We start from the raw sequence: 19,554 nt of genomic DNA, 5'->3' as shown, positions 1-19,554 counted from the left end.
TCAAAAATTCTATACATGATGAAATATTATTCAATATTGCTGATTAAAAAAATGGGAAGGAGCTAGTTAAAATTAATTATTTGTTAAAAATTATTCGTGATTTTTTTGTTGTTTTTTTGATGTTATTTTATGTTTTTATATAATAACTTAATAAATTTAGCGCCGGGGGAGTGTCTAAGCATTACTATTAGCTAGACTAACGCTACGCAGTGAAGGCATACAATTTTTGTTGGAATACGTACGCGTTGACTGTATTTTTTTTTAACCTTATTTTAAAAAATGTTTTGAGCTCGCTTAAGGCTCTAATCGCATCGGAAATAATAATAATTTATATAAATAAATATAATTTAAGTACATTATTAAATTAAGTGAACAGAGATACTTTAACAAACTAATATAACTAAAAATACAAAGTTGATTGTATTACGCTAAGAGTGTGTGTGTGTGAGGGGGGGGGGAGGGATAAAATTTGTGATAACCGAGTTTTATTGTCAAAATAAATACATAAAAATAATAGTTGTAATAATAATCATAATAATAGAAATAAAATAATGCAAAAAATGAATTAAATAATCATGATATAGGTCCTACACACTATAATGAATAGTGTTATGTTTTTTAAACGTCACGACCGTGTATTGCTATAACAAAGCACCATAACTTTACTGTTAAATGTATAATAATAAAGAGCCACGCAAAAAAATTGAAATAAAAATTGTAAAAAAAAATAGAACGGAAAAATAATATGAAGCTCACTCTATCATATTATAAAATATTATGTCTAATTGGGTAGTATAATAACATATTATTTCCATATATTTAATAAAAAAAAAATCTAACAGCTACATTATCACAGAAGATTGTAGATAAAATATGTATATATCGTTAAAAAAAAAGGTAGGTAATATATTATAATATAGTATAATATCGCCTGTCGCTCGTCGCGGTTATAGTTCAAAGCTTATGTAGGCAGTCTGTACATTAAATTCTAATTATTAATATTAAAGTACATAATATACATTATACATATAATTATATACAATATATACGTATATACGCGTACATACATTTCCTGTATTACGTATTTGGTACAAACACTTATAGGTACCAACAGGTGTATATTATGTATTACGTGAATCTGCATTAAAATATAAAAAAAAATCTTTTTACACTATATTATACTTAATGACTATGGCGACGACGACAACTAATATGATGACGTTTTTTACCTCATACAATATATTGTGTGTATACATTGTTAATACATTTGTTTAGCTTTTTTCCGCGGCGTTGGAACGACTGACACGATGATTACGGTGTATTATCATAACATTAACGCATATTATAGCGTGTACACGGGATGTGGCTGGGTGTTTGCGGTGGCTGTGGTGGTAGTGGTGTCGGCGACCGTTGTTTCAGCGGCACCTCGTATATTATTGTATATTATAGTATCCTCCTTATAGGGCTGGACTTGCGTTTAATTCGTTTGACAGGAGACCCTGGGCAATCGCGGTCTCGTTTTGTCTTGAGCTACTGCATTGCTGTGACATACATAAAAAAAAAACATAGACGATATAATAATGTTTTGTTGTAGGTACTATGTATATAATGTGAGTAAACATAGAAACCTATATTATTATTTGCGTTCAGTAACGCACGAGTAGATCATCATCATCATACAAATGATATACACACAAAATTAGTTGTCTGGTTCTTTTGTTTTGAGATCAATAAAAAAATAAAAAATATTAACACCCCTAAGACCCTAAAGCGTATAGATATATAACGTATTGTACACAACTGCTGGTATTGAATTTATATAGACGGGTTTGGATCAAAGGTTTAAAGTATATATTATATTTTAGATATTATAAAATAGAATCTTTACTTGGGAGAACTTTTTGATCCCTTCGGAGCCTGAGATTTTTTTGATTTTTATCATACAAATAATTATAATAATAGTACGCTAACTTAATTTGTGTGTTCGAATATTATGTTCGTGAGCATGTAATCGAATTATTGTGTATTAATTTATGTATACGTGCATATCGAGGATATCGATTAATCGAGCAATTAAATCCGGAATAGTATATAATATTATAATATATAAAAATATATGACACGTCACGACAGATGTTCGCGCGTGATACGAGAAAATTCAATATTATTAAATGTATATATCGTGATACGAAAAACTCAATATTATTAAATGTATATTTCGTGATACAAGAAAACTCGATACTATTGAACGTATATATGTATTATATTAATCGACGCGGTAGTTTGCCGAATAATTAATGATGACGTCGTTTACGGACTGCATTAAAATATCGTACGCGTCTTAATTCCTCGAGAACTTTTTCAATTACTCGACGAGTCGTTATCCGAATTTAAGCATGTCCGAAACGCTAATCGGCGTGGTGAAAAGTTTTTCACGGATTCCGATATAACGGTTTCTTGGCGTCAGTCGTCGCGCACGCGGTATCTTTTTGGCTCGTACTCGGAATCAACCCCCTTCTCCCTCTCCCACCCTTTTTGAAATTTGATTTACTGTCTCGTATAATAAAAACATCGTTTATACAGCGGCTATAACTTTAAACGTTATTAAACGACGAGCAGAATAATTTAAACAATTCCCTCTAAACACGAGTCGAGAATAATTAGATTACGGCGTTCGATAAACATGGAAGGAAAAAAAAGAATTCGTTTGCACGGTAAAAGGCGTCGAGGTGCTGCACAATAATACGCCGGGATATAGATTGCCGAAAGTAAGCCTCACCTCCCCAAAAATCTATACATTTCACATCGTTCGGTCTTGTCCCGTAAAACGTTATCTACACTTTGTTTATATTTATTCGTTAACGGAGAGTAAAAGGTCTGTCGATCGATAAATTTCTCCGCAACCCTCGAGATCTCACGATTTGAGTTTGTTTTTTGTTTTGTATAGTCACCTCCCACCAGTAGGTAAGTACATTCCGACAAATTCATTTCATTATCTCGTTATAATACGTTATTATACTCACAGCTTGTTTTTTCTCCCAAGATTTCATCGCACTCTTGTACTTCTGGAACTCGTGGCACCAGTCTGAGTACACCCGATGGTAGTCTGACGACCGGGCCGGCGGTGAACACCGATGCGCGTCCACTGTCAAGTTAAAGGTGCACAGCAGGGCGCCGGCCAGCTGACAGTCGTATCGGCCGCCGTCCTCTTCTGACGCTCCGACGATCACCATGCCACCTTCAACGGTTGCTATGTATTTTTCCACTCGGCTTTAAAAAAAAATAATATATATATATATATATATAATAAAACACACCTTATATCAGAACTGCGGTAGACAGATACCGTTGAATTCCAATTACAAAAAAAAAAAAATTTAAAAATAGAGTTTTTTTTTGTCGAGTTGCAACAGACGTTGATCACAATGCGATCTGAATTTATCGTAAATAATTATATTATTATTCGATGACTCGCGTTCATTCACCACTAATAAAACTACGTATTTCGGTTGCCGAATACACTAATGGTATATAATAACAGCATGACCGACGGCGGGATGTAAGACGACGGTCGTGATGCGAGGGACAACAATTCGGTTATCGGATGGCGCGTTAGGAACAAGGGTAGTGTAATTCAACGTGTACGTGAGACGGGGTGGAAAATTAAGAATTATAAACGTGGACGACGACAATGACGGTGGCGGTGGTATCCGCGGTATATATAGGAACGATATGCGGTATATATAGGTGCAGCGCACTGCGTAATTGGAGCGCGATCGTTATACCCACCTACCCGTTATACTACGTATTCGTTGCAGAAAGCTGAAACAATTGCCGAGAGCTCGGTATACCACCCGGAACGTAATAAATGTAAATTCAATTTCTTCGAGCACGGGGACCGCGTATATTTTGGTATATCATGTAGTACCGTGTACGGTTGTCAGCGATTCCTCGGGAAAATACGTATTCTCATCCTTTACTCGGAGAGCTTCGAGTTTATGATTTAATTTCTTCGCACAATTCCCAAGTTGCCCCCAGCTGCAGTAGTTTGAATAATAAACGATGTGCCTACCTACTACCTACTATTATTATTATAATCATTATCATCATCATTATTATGATGACTATACGACATTAACGGCTGCCCCGAATCACTTAATAATATATTGTTATTGTTATTGAGTTTACCTGAACGACACCATGTACCGTCCCTTCTCCTTGCTGTGATGGTACCAAGTTACCGGGTAGACTTTCAGCACTTGCGGCATTTTCACGAAACAGCTGAGGTGTACGCTCTGGCCGAATGTCACGGTCAGCCTCTTGTTGACCACCGAGCTTTCGCACACGCTCCGCGACGAGTTGGTCACGTCTTGCAGGAGCCTGAGAAAAACCACGAGACGTTCAGTTATCTATTTATATTAAACATCGCCGTATTATAACTTGATGACTTACCCGGGCTGGTAGGGTTTACAGGTCTTGGTCTGTTTGTCCCATCCGCAATACGGGTCGTGGACGCACCGCAAACAGCTGTCGTACCGGTGAGTGCACATTGACAAGTATATCTGTCTGACGCTCTCGTCGGAAGCCACGTATAGTGCCTTGTGCTGGAAAAGCAATATAAAATATATATAATAGTAATATTAGAAACGTGAGTCGTGTACACATAATATAAAATTTCTATATCGGCACGATGAAACGTATACTTTATCATTATTGTTCACTAGTGAGTAAACAATCGAGGGAGGCTGTCTAAACTATAAACAGTATTATGTTACTCAATTAATTTATTTTGAACATTTGAACTAATATTAAACAATAATTATTAACGTAAATAAAACAGCAATGGTTGGTTCAATAAATTAAAAACAAAATTAAAAAAAATCGATATAGTTGTAATGCGTAAATGAATCAACAAAGATACTCGAAATAAATAAATAATTGATTAGCCTATTTTAAGATAATATGGAATCATTTTTATAGTTTTTTTTTCTATATATACCGACCAAAAATTTTTTGTTTACCACTAATTAACAATTCATGACATTTTAAATTTTAATCGCTAAGAGCCTTAAAAAGTCACCATAAATTTATTGTTCTCGTATGAATCAAAAAAGCCGCACAATAATTTTGTAATTTTAAAAATATTATTCAAAAGCAGCTTAATCTTATCGTCATCATGTTTAGTATTTATAGTATTGTGTCTATATACTTTATTAGTCTATTAGGTATGTTATATTATGCAATGTATTTTAACTATATACAAATTTAGATTTTTAAAATATTTAGTTAAATTGTAAGCTATTTATACCATGAACCTATTCACACCGTTCTTCGATACGTATGTAAAGTGTATTGTTACCAAATAAGTAACAACTAGTTAAATTATATTATAATGACATAACATAATAAGTGATTTGTTTTTGGCATGAATTATTCAAACATATTGCCTATTGTATAGAATAAAATTAAGTCAATAATCGCAGTATAAATAAATTATAATACAATTTACCGATAGACCGTCTCTACTCAGAATTGTTTATAAACTCATACAACATTTTTTCATTAAATTTGAATTTAACGAATCCATTACGTTGCTTACTCAATGACGAGTGACATTCGACACCTACAACTATTATGCACAGGAAAGGTGCCTTGCAGAGCGATTTTTCGTGTATTTTTTAAGCGCGTAATTAAATGTTGAATAAATTATTATTACCATTATTATTTTGCCATACTGTTTCATAACTATGAGGGGATGCCTTTGCAGTCTCAAATACACCCCGGACGAGCCACTGCGGTTAACGGAATACGAGTGGGTTATGTATACCGCGGTATACACGTGTTGTAATGACGTGATGTTATCGCGAGTGCAGTCGAGTGCGAATAACGTTTGGCAAGTCCTAAACAAATATATGGCCGGGTATCGTCATAGCTAGTGGCTGCTGCTGCTGATTGGGCTTTATGAGATTTGTATACATTCACGCGTGCCAAAACTCGGCAGCGGCAGCGATACTACAGCTCTTCTCTAATCAATCGTACCGCGTTCGGGGAGTACCGGAAAGCGCGCATTAATCATACGTGTACCGCAAAAGCTATTTACCGTGTTTAAATAACTACACACACACACACACACACACACACACACACACACACATATATATATATATATGTATAAATCTATTTATTGAGACGGGATGGAATTCGATTTCGTAGTCCGTGTGCCCGAGGCACCGCCGCTGCCAAAGCCGGAATGCATAATATTCATAATAACAACAATAATTTTAAGGTCGCAATCGGACCGAAAGTGTTGACGGAAAAGTGGTGACGTGGAAAACGAGGAGACTTGCAGAAATCGGTTAGGGCAAGGAAATACATTCTTCTTCTCCCTCGACAACCAGCCCTGCTACTATCCCATCCCATGCACGCGGCCATACAACAAATCACGACTGACTGCTGGTTAACAATACAATAATGTATATATATATATATATATAGGTACCTATATATATATAGGTACCTATATATATTATATAACGGAGATATACGCCATTTACAGGTTAATTTACTAAAGGTACCTATGAGTATACAGTCCAACGCTACAGGGAAAATATAATAGTCACTGGTCGTCTTTTCCCCTTGCGCCAGCGACTCGATGAGTCACGTTGCCACTGTTGTATAGTGTTGTTTGCAGGCTCGTTAACGAGGGATTACTAATCGTTCAGATACCATCATTAAAAACGAGAGTAGAAACGTGGTGGTGAGGTCTCCTTAGCTGTGTGTGGCGTCTGATGAACCGTAAAACGGTTTTTAAGCGCGGAAGTATATTTCGTGAAATTACCTCGTTTATCCATGTTTTCTATGTGTCAGGTTTTATATTCTGAACGGTTGAAATTTAAATGATGCGGTTGCTCGTCGCTGATGTACCATCAATGGTGTTGCGTTATCACCTTGCCCTACCTTTTTTGATGGACTCTTAACGGTCTTTGATTACATCTATCTATACGCTTGCCTTGTTTATAATGTAGCATATAAACTACGGTTCGTTATGCGAAATGCACTTATAAATATCGTTTCGTATAGACGAGAACAAACCCTCTGCGGTGAGCTAGGTATACTATATGCACTATATTATATATATAGTGTACACAGTTTCCGGTGTCAAACGCCATATGAGCATTGGTTTTTGTAAAATCACAATCAAGTGTTACGCGCCAACGCCCCGAGGGGTAGAAATACTCCCCATTAAAATGTAAGCGTGTATTGTACAATGTACATGGGCACAATCTTCAACGTCACGCTGGGGAGGGGATGAAAAATAACAAAGGTCACTTAAATAATAATATGTGCAAAAATGATAAAACAAACCTTTCTGGATATTTCCATTGCCGTGATGGGCAGACCGGGCATGATGTCGAATATGTCCAGGAGAGCAGATCCGGGTACACCTTCGTCGTTATACCACTGCACCACTTTGTAAACGCGGCCTTCGTCTTTAAAAAAGGCCAATTTAGAGGTACGTGTTAATTAAAAAAAAAAAAAAAATTATAAAAGACGTAGTATAGCAACGCGTGAACATAAATCGCAAGAAGAAAATACATTGTGATAAAATTATTTATATTTTACGAAAAAAAAAGACACGTGCGTAAGTGTCTTACATTTTATACATATTATTAATGAATAATTTTACGATAAGTAATTTAAACTTACTGGTAGCGGCGTAATAGACAGTGTAGTGTAGATGATTTCCGAACACGACGTAATCGAGAACGTCTACTACCAGACGCGTGAAGAACAAGTCACGCATGTAGAACACCGGTTCGTTGTCTTTGTGCGCCACCGCCTCGTCCATGAGAGGGTGACTGCGGATGAAATTCAATACGGAATCTAAACACGACAACGATAATAATATTAAGTGAGCGATATTTACATATTTTCCCAATCAAATCGTGCAAAATATTAAGAGCTCGCGTATACAGATGTACGTATATTAAACGTATTTTGTGTTACGTTGCGATGTATATTATTATACCATTATATTACTGTTAACACATAATCGTGGTAGCGCTTACATAAGACATCCACAGTCTTGTTTTATATATTTATCTTAAGACTGACGAGGCGCTTAAGTTTTCCGCGGAGTAAACTCGAATCGACATCCGATCAGGTCGAAACCAACTGATCAGTTATCATATTATTTACCTGGCAAAGTCTCCGTGTCGTTGACGCACTGTCCGGGCCTGGGTTCCGGTACCTTGGTAGACAGTACCGGGAGCCAAGCCGACGTGGAGCTGGCTTGTTCCTTGAATCGGCCCGCGAACGCGTGATCGATGTCCTCTAGCCGGAAAGTACAAATGGCCGAGCCCATCAGTCCGGTAGTGGACGTGGTAAACACGCCGTAGAAGAGTGTATCATCGTCCGGCACCTTGTAAATGCTCTCTGTATATACACAACAGAAAACGTTATAGATTCGATTCCGGTCTTACTGCAGCAGTGCGGCGGGTATAAGTATATAATAATATTATGTATTTATGTACTATTTATAGGTACTCACGGATTTCGTTGAAGTAAAACGGATATTCTCCCGGTATGGAACAGTTGAGCCGGGCCTTGAGGTACGTGGCCCAGTTGTGGCTGAGTATGCTCTTGCCACCCGTGTCCTTCTTGCAAACCCTGGCCACGCGGGAGAATATGCTCTTGCCGCAGTTGATGTACTCGACGGCGGTCTCGCGGAAGAAGAAGAATACGTATTGGCCGATGTCGTAGGAGCCCACAAAGTCAGGTTCTGCGAAACAGATAAAAATTGTTTAACCTCTCATTTATATGCTGCTGTAGATAATTCGTGGTATTTCATATTATATATTGTACAGCGTACGCAAATGATACAATATGATTGATAATAATCTACTCGAATATACGCGAGGAAGGTCGTGTGGATAGACAATTTGAATAATTATATCGTCCGCTGCGGATGTGTTTCAATCATATTTTTGTACAAAAATTACAATTATTATTGGAACACGACTTAAATCCGCGTAACAGTCGAGTGTTGTATATAAATCGATAATATAGGTCATAGGTCGAACGTTCGCGCGTATCCGTTTATGCTTTTACTTATTAAAAGTTTGTGTGACACACTGTGTCGTAGGGCACATCACACACATATTATTATACGCGTACCAGCACTCGCATATATATTTATACACGACGACGTGTGCGCATCCATCACGCGTTCAAACTTATTTCGCAGCTTAATTATACTCGTCGTCGTCGTTGTTATTAGTAGGACGCAAGCGGGCATTTCGAGGGGTTAAACCCCGCGGGAGAGTGCTAGCACGTCTGTTTAGGTGCAGTGCACATATTATACGCGCATATATATATATATATATAATAATAATATACGCAAGCAGACAGTGACGATTTTCGGGGCGACAGCTGTGCGGGGCGGTGGCGTACATACACACACAGCTAGTGGCCTTTGATACAGTCAATTCGTTTACGCTCCGCCGAGCGTGTGACAGTTTTTTTTTTTTTTTTTTGTTAAAGGGTGCGAGCGTTCGTTATCTTTCGGGAAGTCAAAAAATATGAATCACCGAATAAGAGTGGAGGACCGACTGCTATATTATATAGGATCACATTATACAGGACTAAGTCGATGGAGAACATAATACGCATAATATACATATATATATATATATATATATATGTATGGAGGCGGTCGGTCGGCGAAGGAGTCCGTCAAAAGTTATACCAGCGGCAAATATTATTATTCGTCGTTGTCGCAGTCGTCGCGCGTATGACACACATATTATATACGAGGGGAGACTATAATTTATATAGTGCTCTCGTGAATAATATCCTTTTGGTCAGTATGATATATATTTTATATATAATATATTTTATTTTTATCCGCAGAACACATTTTACACATACACGATATATTATAGGAGACGCCTCGGGTATGTTTCCGTGTGGAGGATGATAAACCGTTTTAATCAGCGGCGACCGAGTCCGGTGTGCAGTAAACCCTATGCCGAGGAGGCGTTTAGAGCAATCGAAAGTCCTTTGAAACCGGCGGCGGTGACTGGATCGTTATCATATTATATTATGCGCTTTACAGCGAAACGATTATTGCACTCGTATAAACGGATTTATGCGTACAGTGAGCGGCTGATGCACAGTTTGCAGTGCGACTGATTAATAATTATTATAATATATTTAAATGTGCACGCCGTCGCACGCACCGGTGGCGATTTTCACAATGATTGCGCGTTTTTATGATCATTTTTTTGTCGGTAGTTTATTGGTATAGGATGCATATAGGTAGTATGAACGTCGTGGTGTATCGTCGCACATAGGTACGTATATATATATATATATTATAAACAGTGAAAAATAACGTAATAAATGCTTTGTTCGCGAAAACGCGTTTCCCGCGTTATTAACGAACACAATTTCGTACAGGCGGTAGGAGGGAGGACGATGGTGTTGCACACGAGGTGAACCCCAGCAACAACGGGGTGGCAGAATTAATCCCACATACTTATATAACATATAACACGCACAAGAATACGGGGAAGAAGATTCCGAGTGGATTGAAATAATAAAACTGTGAGCGTTGTTTATGCGATACAAAAACTGAAGTCGATTTTATGGTCCACACACGCGTATGCGCTCGGCACATTTATAGACGCAAGTAATAATAATATGTATACGGTTGTGCGTGTAATCGATTGTGTCGGAATTTGACTTTTCGTTTAAAAAGTTTTACGAATACCGAAAGCCAAAATATGTCCATACGGTCTCTGAAAAAAATTCTCGAGTTGGTAATAGTAACTTTTCTCCCTCGTCTTGAATTGAAGACTCGTCAGTGGTACGGAACAATAAATAAAACAGTTTTTCCATGATAATCTTTGAATTGAAATAGTTTGTTTTCCGTTTCGACGGAATAACTCATTAAAGCGAAAACTTTGTGGTTTTGGACTTTGCACATATTATAATTTTTCATTATTTTTTTATTTCCCCAACTGATGTAGTGATGTGTTGAATTAATTAAAATTTGAACTCTGTTTTCTGCGTTTGTCAAACGTTTTTAAATTACCAATATTATCAAATGAATGTTTTGAAATATAATATGTTTAACGGCCGTAAACATTCTTTGACAGTTTTCATCATTATTCTCGCGAACCCCTTTGGAAATTGATAATCTTCTCAGTCATGATTAAAGTTTAGCCCTTTAAATACGGAGTCATTTCCCATTTGTCCAAACAGACAAATCGATAAACCCCAGAATATAGTCGCACCGACTACATTTTAATAGCTAACTTTACTTTATTAAAATATTTTGGCGACTGGCGTGTTTAGTTCGCGTTTCACTTTAATTCTGACTTATTTTATTTTTATTTTTAAGTAAGTACATTCCTAGAGTAAACAATTTAATTTAAAATTAGTTTAATAATTTGTATATTCATTATTTAGTATTATATTGTGACTCGAATAAATGACTGGGGTGGCTCAATTGATTTTTTAGTTGAATTTTATTTTTGTAAAACCACTTTCATATGAAGATTAACTTTAATAGTCGTCTAACCTCGATTCCCCTTCTTTTTTTCAATCACTTACATAAGCACCAGCCTATTCATAACCTACCAAGAGGCTTTTGAATTAATAGTATTGACTATAAGGTAAACTGATATAGCACACATTTAATCTAAGTCTGATACATTTTTAATAAGTTGATTCGTACATTTAAGACTTCCGCTCAGCCATCATTATTATTGGACGATAACCATAACTGTTATGCTTTGAAAATACTCTTTTGGCCCGGAGGGTATTAGGACTTTCATTATCACGTTTATGGGATAATTCGAAAAACGTGACCCTAATTTACTGGGGTTTTAACTCCAATTAAAAACACTGAAAGAGGGAGAACGAATTAACCCGTTACAAGACTATTGTAAGTGTAAAACAATTTAACCTTTGGAAATTAAAAAAAAAAGTGTTCGAGTCGATGGGTTTTGCTTTGATTTTAAGCAATAGTGCTCTTTTCAAACTTTTATAAACTTCATATTTTATTAATTCACAGTGGTGATATTATACATAATACTGTAAAAGGTACCTAGATAACTTTACATAAAAACCCTATAATATTATATACAGAAGGTAACATTTTAATGGTGAAAAATGTTAAAGTAGTTATATTTCAAAGTTATCTTATAAATAAATATATATTTAGAAGTATTGAATTAACATTAATTTTGATAAGAAAAATATATACTTATATAAATCGATCTGCGGTCCACTGTCCACTTATTTGATTACGATTTTTTAAATGTATAATAATATATAAATATATTATTTATTTTATAGCCACTGCAGGTCGTAAAATATTATTTGAGAATATTAATGTCGTTCTTTCGACATAAAACAATATTATTGATTAAATCGACCATTCCCGTGCAATAAAAACTATATGGCCCGAGTTTATATTCGTAGTCCGTCCAGCTGTGAGATGTGGTGAATCGTTTCGGAAACTGAGCGTGATCTCCCTTGTAATCGTCGGTCGTTCGTGAACCGTGGTCCAGACAATTGAAAATCGAGAAAAAAACCAACTAACAAAAACCGTAATTTTCCTCTGTACCGTCTTTAGCGCGAAATTATACAGTACCATTTTTCAATTTCTACTGACAACTCGAGAGACACCATCACGATGCTGCAGGGGAGGGGAACGCGAGACGTCACTGGATTTCTGTTTAAAATATTTTATATATTCTACCGGACGATATTATGGTCCGAAGAATCAACCAGTGCCCGGAGAGACGGACACGCACGCTTTTTCGTTCGCTCTCTCGACCCTCAAAACGGGTAAAAAGCGACGTTCGTCGTGGTCGTCAGCCGCCGCCGATAGCAATTTATCACACGCCGCGCGCTGTCACGTCTTGTCAGTTATCCGCGGCGACGGATTATACACATGGCCGTGGAGACCCGGTAGAGCCCGCATTACCACGTGAGCACACAAAACACACACACACACACACACACACACACACACACACACACACACACACACACACACACACACACACACACACACACACACACATATACATATACATATATATATATATATAAATGCACCAGACGTGGTCCGTCGGTTGTTGGGGTTCTTGAGACGTTTTCGACTTTTTCTCCGTTTCAGAGTAGTTCCTCTCTCTTTCCGCAGTCCCATACCTATTGCCGAATCAAACTTCTTCGCCCTCCCGAATCCCCGGAAAAGTCACTGCGGGCGTTTTATCCCCAGCCGGTATACGTGTTTGCGTTTCGAAATAGTCTACGTCCTCCTCTCCGTCATAAGCCTCGGTACACGACCGCAACGGCAGCGGGGCACCACCGTAAGTATATACGCGCGTGGCAGTCATTTACATATCATAATAATAATAATAATAATAATAATAATATATATGTATATAAGAAAAAAACCAAACCGCCCCATCGCGCACCGTAATAGCGTCGGCCAACTCGCGTACAGATGTAGTATATAATATTATGTCTATGTATATTATACGCATAAACACGATATATAATAACGGGCGTAGGTGCAGTATAAAAGCGATCGACGTAAACGCAGTAGATATATTATTATTATTATCATAATGTTATACAATATTATACGACGGTACGAATATTATATTGCGTCGTGCGGTCAGAGTCCAATATAATAATATACATAAACGTGAAAGTCTGTGCAAGTCTCGGCAGCGAACACATTAATCGGGTGCCATTGTATATTCTTGACATTGTTAATATTATAGAAATATCAGATTGTACGACGCAATTTATCGCGAATAATATTATATAGTCGGAATGCGTTGATATTACACCGATAAACACTCACTGTCTAGCCAGTTGGAGTCGTATTTGAGCGTCCTCTTGAACGCGAACTCCTTACGTCCCGAGGTCAAGTTGTACAGGTCCGTCCGGAAAATAACTGTGTCCGCTTTAGTGAACTCGGCGTTTGTGCCACTGTACAGAGCCGGCAATTGTCCCGGATTGCCCTTTTCTGACCAAATGGCCGTCGAGTTGTCTAGCGGGTCGTACGGACATTTGGCCGTGCCCAGACCCACGCCGGGCACGTACTCGTGTCTGGGAAGATGTGTCAGATTGGACTGAAAAATGACAAAAATACAAATAACAAATCAGAGTGTGATCAAGTGTAATAAATTACAGTACAGATTATTGGTATACTATAATATACTCACGTAGATCACGTAATCCTTTGGATTGTGCGCGTTTGTGCCGCAAATGTATATTCGGCTACCGTCACCGATCGACTGGATGACTCGGATGTGGTTTCGGCAATCAAAATTCTGTGGGAGTAAAAAAAATAAAGTGTCAATATCATTTAAATTCAAATCTAGCCACCCGCGCGTGAAACCAAAGTTCTGATAGACTTTGATAAATGTTATGTAGTTATAAATCGTTATATATATAGGCGGTGAGACGAAACACAGCGCAATAGCGTCTCCTAATTATATTGTCTTTGGGTCAAGCGCAGAGTAAAACAACAAATGAACAAAAGTTTATTCAGATAAATTAAAGGCAACCGAAAGTTTCATAAACACGACGCGAATTAAGCGAGTGAATCTAGCGGGATAGAAGAAAGGAAGACAAATGGTAACAGGACGACCTCGGGTTGTGTTCTTCGGACGTGGATCATGAGTAACGTGTCGCGGCCACTTTGTCCGATTGGTGTTGTTGGACTGCATAATTATTTTGTTGACAAGAGAGTTTTTTCAGCTCACATTATTTCGATCGTATTAATTGTGTGAAGTTTGTACGTTGTAATTATTATTTAATTTGCTATTTTTAGCTTTCTTTATTTTATTTTATTTCTCGTCGTATTTATGTAGGTGTGTTTGGGTCAATATTAATAAAAAATATATTGATAGTGTAGGTAGTGTTGTATTATCAATTGTTTAGGCAATAGGCATTATGCATCGATTTTATATAATGTAATATTATATCTATATAATGTCCGTAACTTTTGTGTATTTAAAAAATAATAATTATATTAAAAGTATTTTAAGTATTTGATGTCACGTTGAAATAGGTTTTTGTTTTAAGAAAATTAAAAAAAAAATGTTCTGATTATAATAGTCGCAAGAGCAAAAAATAAAAAAATTTTGTTATTATACTTTACATATTAGTGTAGAGTTTTCAACTCTTATAGAGCTTTTATGCCATTATCACTATTATTGTGATTATTTTTTTTTATTCAGACATGGTCTCTCCTATGAGTTAACTTATTATTATTTCACTACCTATGCAAGAAGGAGTGATTATAATATAGTGTCTTTTGAACGATGTATATTATATTACATTTTAAATCTGACTAAAATAATTCATATTGTGTTATTTTTTTTTTTTTTTTGCAATAACATATTATTAACTTATTTTATTGCGTGATACCTTTAACCTATATTTAATAAAATTTCAGTAATTTATTGCAGCAAACACAAATAGCAATTTACATTATAATATTTATAAAAATATTTTTTTTGTCATTAAAAAATACAGTAAAAATTAGAGGTCCTCGTGCACATTAATAAAAAATATTTTCAACCTTTTCAAACCTTATTATTATTTTTACCACTGCGTTGTCTATTGTAGGTTATACATAAGTTTAACACACATTTATAAAATTTAAATTGGTAAAAATATATTTTATTAATAAAGTAGGCGGTATTTCGAATACTTTCGTGTCAAAGATATTATTAAAATTTAAGTCAAATATTTGCATTTTATAAATTCGTTTACCGTGTTACTGAGAGTTGTAAAACATGATGCCATCAAGAAAAAAGAAACAAGCAAACAAAGAATTAAGTACTCCATAGAATAAATTTAATAAAAATTAAATTACCGAGGAATATCGGTCGTAATATTGCAAGTATTGAGTAATGTTATATTTTAGATAGGTGCTCGTTAGTCGTTTGTGTATCAAATGTATATCTTGTATAATGAACTGTAAGGATTTGTGGACTGAATTATTTAGACGTGGGGGGTGGGGGGAGTGAAACAGTCACGGGATTATCGTGTCATCGTTGAAAAAGAAGTCGACGGGTTTGTCATCACACATATCGCATATATTATTATCCACATAATAATTTACATTCGCGATGTGAGATCCGACGTCGAGGCAAAAAACAATATTATGATATTATTATTTAAATAGGTATATACGAGAATGAAATGCTAACGGGGAAATTCGGTGAAAAAACCCTCGTCTGTGTGCGCGTTCCTACGTGTGATAATGTAAAAAATATACATGACGCTTACGTTATATACATATTGTATTATTTTTATTATTCAGTAAATTTTCAGCGCGCGTCCACAACCACTGTGACGAGGGGCGCCGAGTATCTCCGGGGAAACGACAATAATATTATATATTATTATGTAGGTATATACGTATCTAGACCGGAGTTACACGCTGTACAATAATGGGCGGTTTCATCGGTGAAACTTCGTTATTGATAACGTTTCATATATATTTATATCAGTGGCGTGCCACGGTGGTAAAATGTGTGGGGTTGAAAAAAAGTACATAAGTATATACATATATTTGTGTATAAAATATCTACGTACTATGTATATTGTATACAATGTAAGTTGTAAGTACTCTGCGTGCGGCGGCGTAGGTATATATTTTAATGTATTGTTGATCGATAACAGCTCTGGCGGCGTCAGAAATAATAATATCGTGTTTTATAATATCACTATCTAGTATCTATGTAGGTAATATTATCAAGTCCGGAAAAGTGTAACATCGCGGTCACCCCCCCCCCCCCCCCCCTCCCTCTCCACACTCAATACAATAATATTATTGTCAATCACTACACACGACGGCGATACGAATTGGCTTACGGCGAAATGCCGCCAAAACAGGCGAAATATATTATTATGCATTATGATGTGTTCCGACTAGATATTGTTTGTTTTCGTATATTTTCATACTGTGCTGCGTGTTGTAAATTCTCACGCGATTAAAGCTCATACGTTGCTTTTCTATTTATTATTATTATACCAACTTTCATTGAAAATCGTTTCTGTTATTCACATACCTGATACCTTACTGCTGTTTGCTTCGATCACACACACGTCAGTTTTACATAATTTTTTTTTTAGGTATTTTAAATACGTCCCATCGTAGTCGCGTATCTCACTTTGATAAAATTATTAAGAGGCCTACGACGTTTTTTTTTTTTTTTTAAAAGCAAATTCGATCCGAGATTCATTTTAACATCATGGGCCAAAATTGTTTGCGAGCGAAAGAGAGGAGTAAAGATATATTACGATCGAGAAGAGAGAAGATTCGTTTTATTATTTTATTTCACTATAATTTTACAAAGGTGCAAAAATCATTTTTATTTATTTATTTTTATATCGAATTTGACCGATTTTCTTATAAATAACTCGGAATAAACTTAGAGTTTCAAATTAAATCATCAGTTTGACGGACCACAGGTACATATTTTTAGGTCCATTTCCCCAGCCCCCCCATTTTGGAATTTCGAACTTTTTTTTTTTTTATTCGATTGTGCTACGTTAGTGCCGTTTGTTCTACATGGTCTCACGTTTGTGCTGACTTCCTAGCCCTATGAAATTAAATTTTAAGTATGGCGGGGCTGACGAAATGTTAGCCCCCCCATTTTGGAATTTCGAACTTTTTTTTTTTTATTCGATTGTGCTACGTTAGTGCCGTTTGTTCTACATGGTCTCACGTTTGTGCTGACTTCCTAGCCCTATGAAATTAAATTTTAAGTATGGCGGGGCTGACGAAATGTTAGCCCCCCCATTTTGGAATTTCGAACTTTTTTTTTTTTTATTCGATTGTGCTACGTTAGTGCCGTTTGTTCTACATGGTCTCGCGTTTGTGCTGACTTCCTAGCCCTATGAAATTAAATTTTAAGTATGGCGGGGCTGACGAAATGCTTACGTCGCAATATTGGCGTTTAAAAAAAAAATAACACAGTTGATTCTTGATAAACACTATCAATTAGTTGCTTAGTAAGATCACTAAAAATTTCAGTTACTTAATTAAATTATAGTATAGTGTTAATACCTTTTATTATTTTATTATTTTCCCATTTTCATGTCCTTATATCAATCACTTAATTAATATATTACTATAATAATTTCTAATTAAATATAGAGCCTCCTATATCTATATTATATATAAACAAAACTGATATGCCTAATCAACTTATAAACTTCCGATATTTGGAGGTGTTTATTTTTATCATTTTAGTATCGTCTGTTTATCAGTTCCAAAATATCGTACATCAAATGTACATCAATATTCCGAACATTAAAAGGGTATAAAAAATGGTATTACATGATGTATAATATTATATAGATAATGAATGATTAAAGATTTTTAAACTTAAAAATAATAAAGATACATAAACATTTTAAGTTGAATTTTGACAAAACTCATTAAAAACTCGAAAACTTAATTGTATATAGTTAAATGTTTACTAAACCAAAAAATCCCAAATATACATATAGTTTGAATAAATAAATAAATAAATTGAAAATAAAATATATACAAATAAATAAATTAGTTAATTAAACTCTTAAAATAATTTTATAATTCAATTCTTGGTAATATTGTGATGCCCGTTATTATTTTTATAATTAAACCTTTTTATCTCACTGGTGGTGTACTTAAGACAATGTTGTTCAATGTAGTCAAGGTTTTAACGTTCAGGAGACAGTTATAAATGATTTTGCCGTGTTATTAGCAACTGATTAATACAGTACATTGGTGCATACCTATATATTTTAAAACAGAAATAAATATGCAATAACTGAGAATTTAATATTGAGTGAGTAAATTTAGAGATAAGCTAATTTTAAGATTAAAGTTAGAAAATAACTTTCGCTTTTAGGTGAGCACCTTTTTTTAAATTCTGTTGTTAAATAATATTGATGCACAAATGATGTAAAACATTAAAATGGTCCAGCGCAAACATTGTATAATTCAAAAATTGAATTATACGCAACTGTCTCACAATTATAGTACTATACTATATTAACAATAGACAATAGTAATGCGCCAACGACAACTTGCATTATTTTTTTATAATAATAATTAAAAATGCATTATTATTATCCAACATAGGCTTTCTGTATTAGCAATATTATGATTAGGTATAGAAATTAGAAGGTGATATAACTACAGCAATAAAGTATAAAGATGTTAATCAGGAAATTTCTCAAGGCCGTACATGACTAATAATATAAGATCATTTTTAAATATTTTTTGTTAAAGTATATGTATATTTATATTTAATACCTATTGTGCTACGTTAGTGCCGTTTGTTCTACATGGTCTCGCGTTTGTGCTCACTTCCTAGCCCTATGAAATTAAATTTTATATAGAGCGGATCAGGCCTGTTACCTCAGTAGGTACTACCAAAGTATACATATATAGATACACGTAAAAAAAATATTTTATCGATTGTTATTTCATTTGTATTTATGTGTAATCATAAT

General features: G+C 35.3%; 1 protein-coding gene across 3 annotated transcripts in view; it reads right to left on the bottom strand.

Annotated features, from left to right (window-relative positions):
* Positions 1 to 434: 434 nt before the first annotated feature.
* Positions 435 to 19,554, bottom strand: part of Sema2a (Semaphorin 2a) — a 384,224-nt gene continuing 365,104 nt past the window's right edge. For all 3 annotated transcript variants that reach the window (XM_089225342.1, XM_089225340.1, XM_089225341.1), the window contains 10 exons: positions 14,256 to 14,363; positions 13,892 to 14,162; positions 8,552 to 8,782; positions 8,200 to 8,436; positions 7,708 to 7,884; positions 7,366 to 7,490; positions 4,453 to 4,604; positions 4,189 to 4,380; positions 3,024 to 3,270; positions 435 to 1,541 (listed from right to left, as the gene is read on the bottom strand). In XM_089225342.1, the coding sequence (XP_089081468.1) occupies positions 1,458 to 1,541; positions 3,024 to 3,270; positions 4,189 to 4,380; positions 4,453 to 4,604; positions 7,366 to 7,490; positions 7,708 to 7,884; positions 8,200 to 8,436; positions 8,552 to 8,782; positions 13,892 to 14,162; positions 14,256 to 14,363 (1,824 nt within the window). In that variant the 3' untranslated portion in view covers positions 435 to 1,457. The remainder of the gene's footprint in view (positions 1,542 to 3,023; positions 3,271 to 4,188; positions 4,381 to 4,452; positions 4,605 to 7,365; positions 7,491 to 7,707; positions 7,885 to 8,199; positions 8,437 to 8,551; positions 8,783 to 13,891; positions 14,163 to 14,255; positions 14,364 to 19,554) is intronic.

Source organism: Diuraphis noxia, unplaced genomic scaffold, assembly GCF_037042655.1.
Source record: "Diuraphis noxia isolate RWA-SAM2 unplaced genomic scaffold, SU_Dnox_SAM2 contig0004, whole genome shotgun sequence".
Taxonomy (NCBI): domain Eukaryota; kingdom Metazoa; phylum Arthropoda; class Insecta; order Hemiptera; family Aphididae; genus Diuraphis; species Diuraphis noxia.
This window is presented reverse-complemented; position numbering and strand designations above follow the sequence as displayed.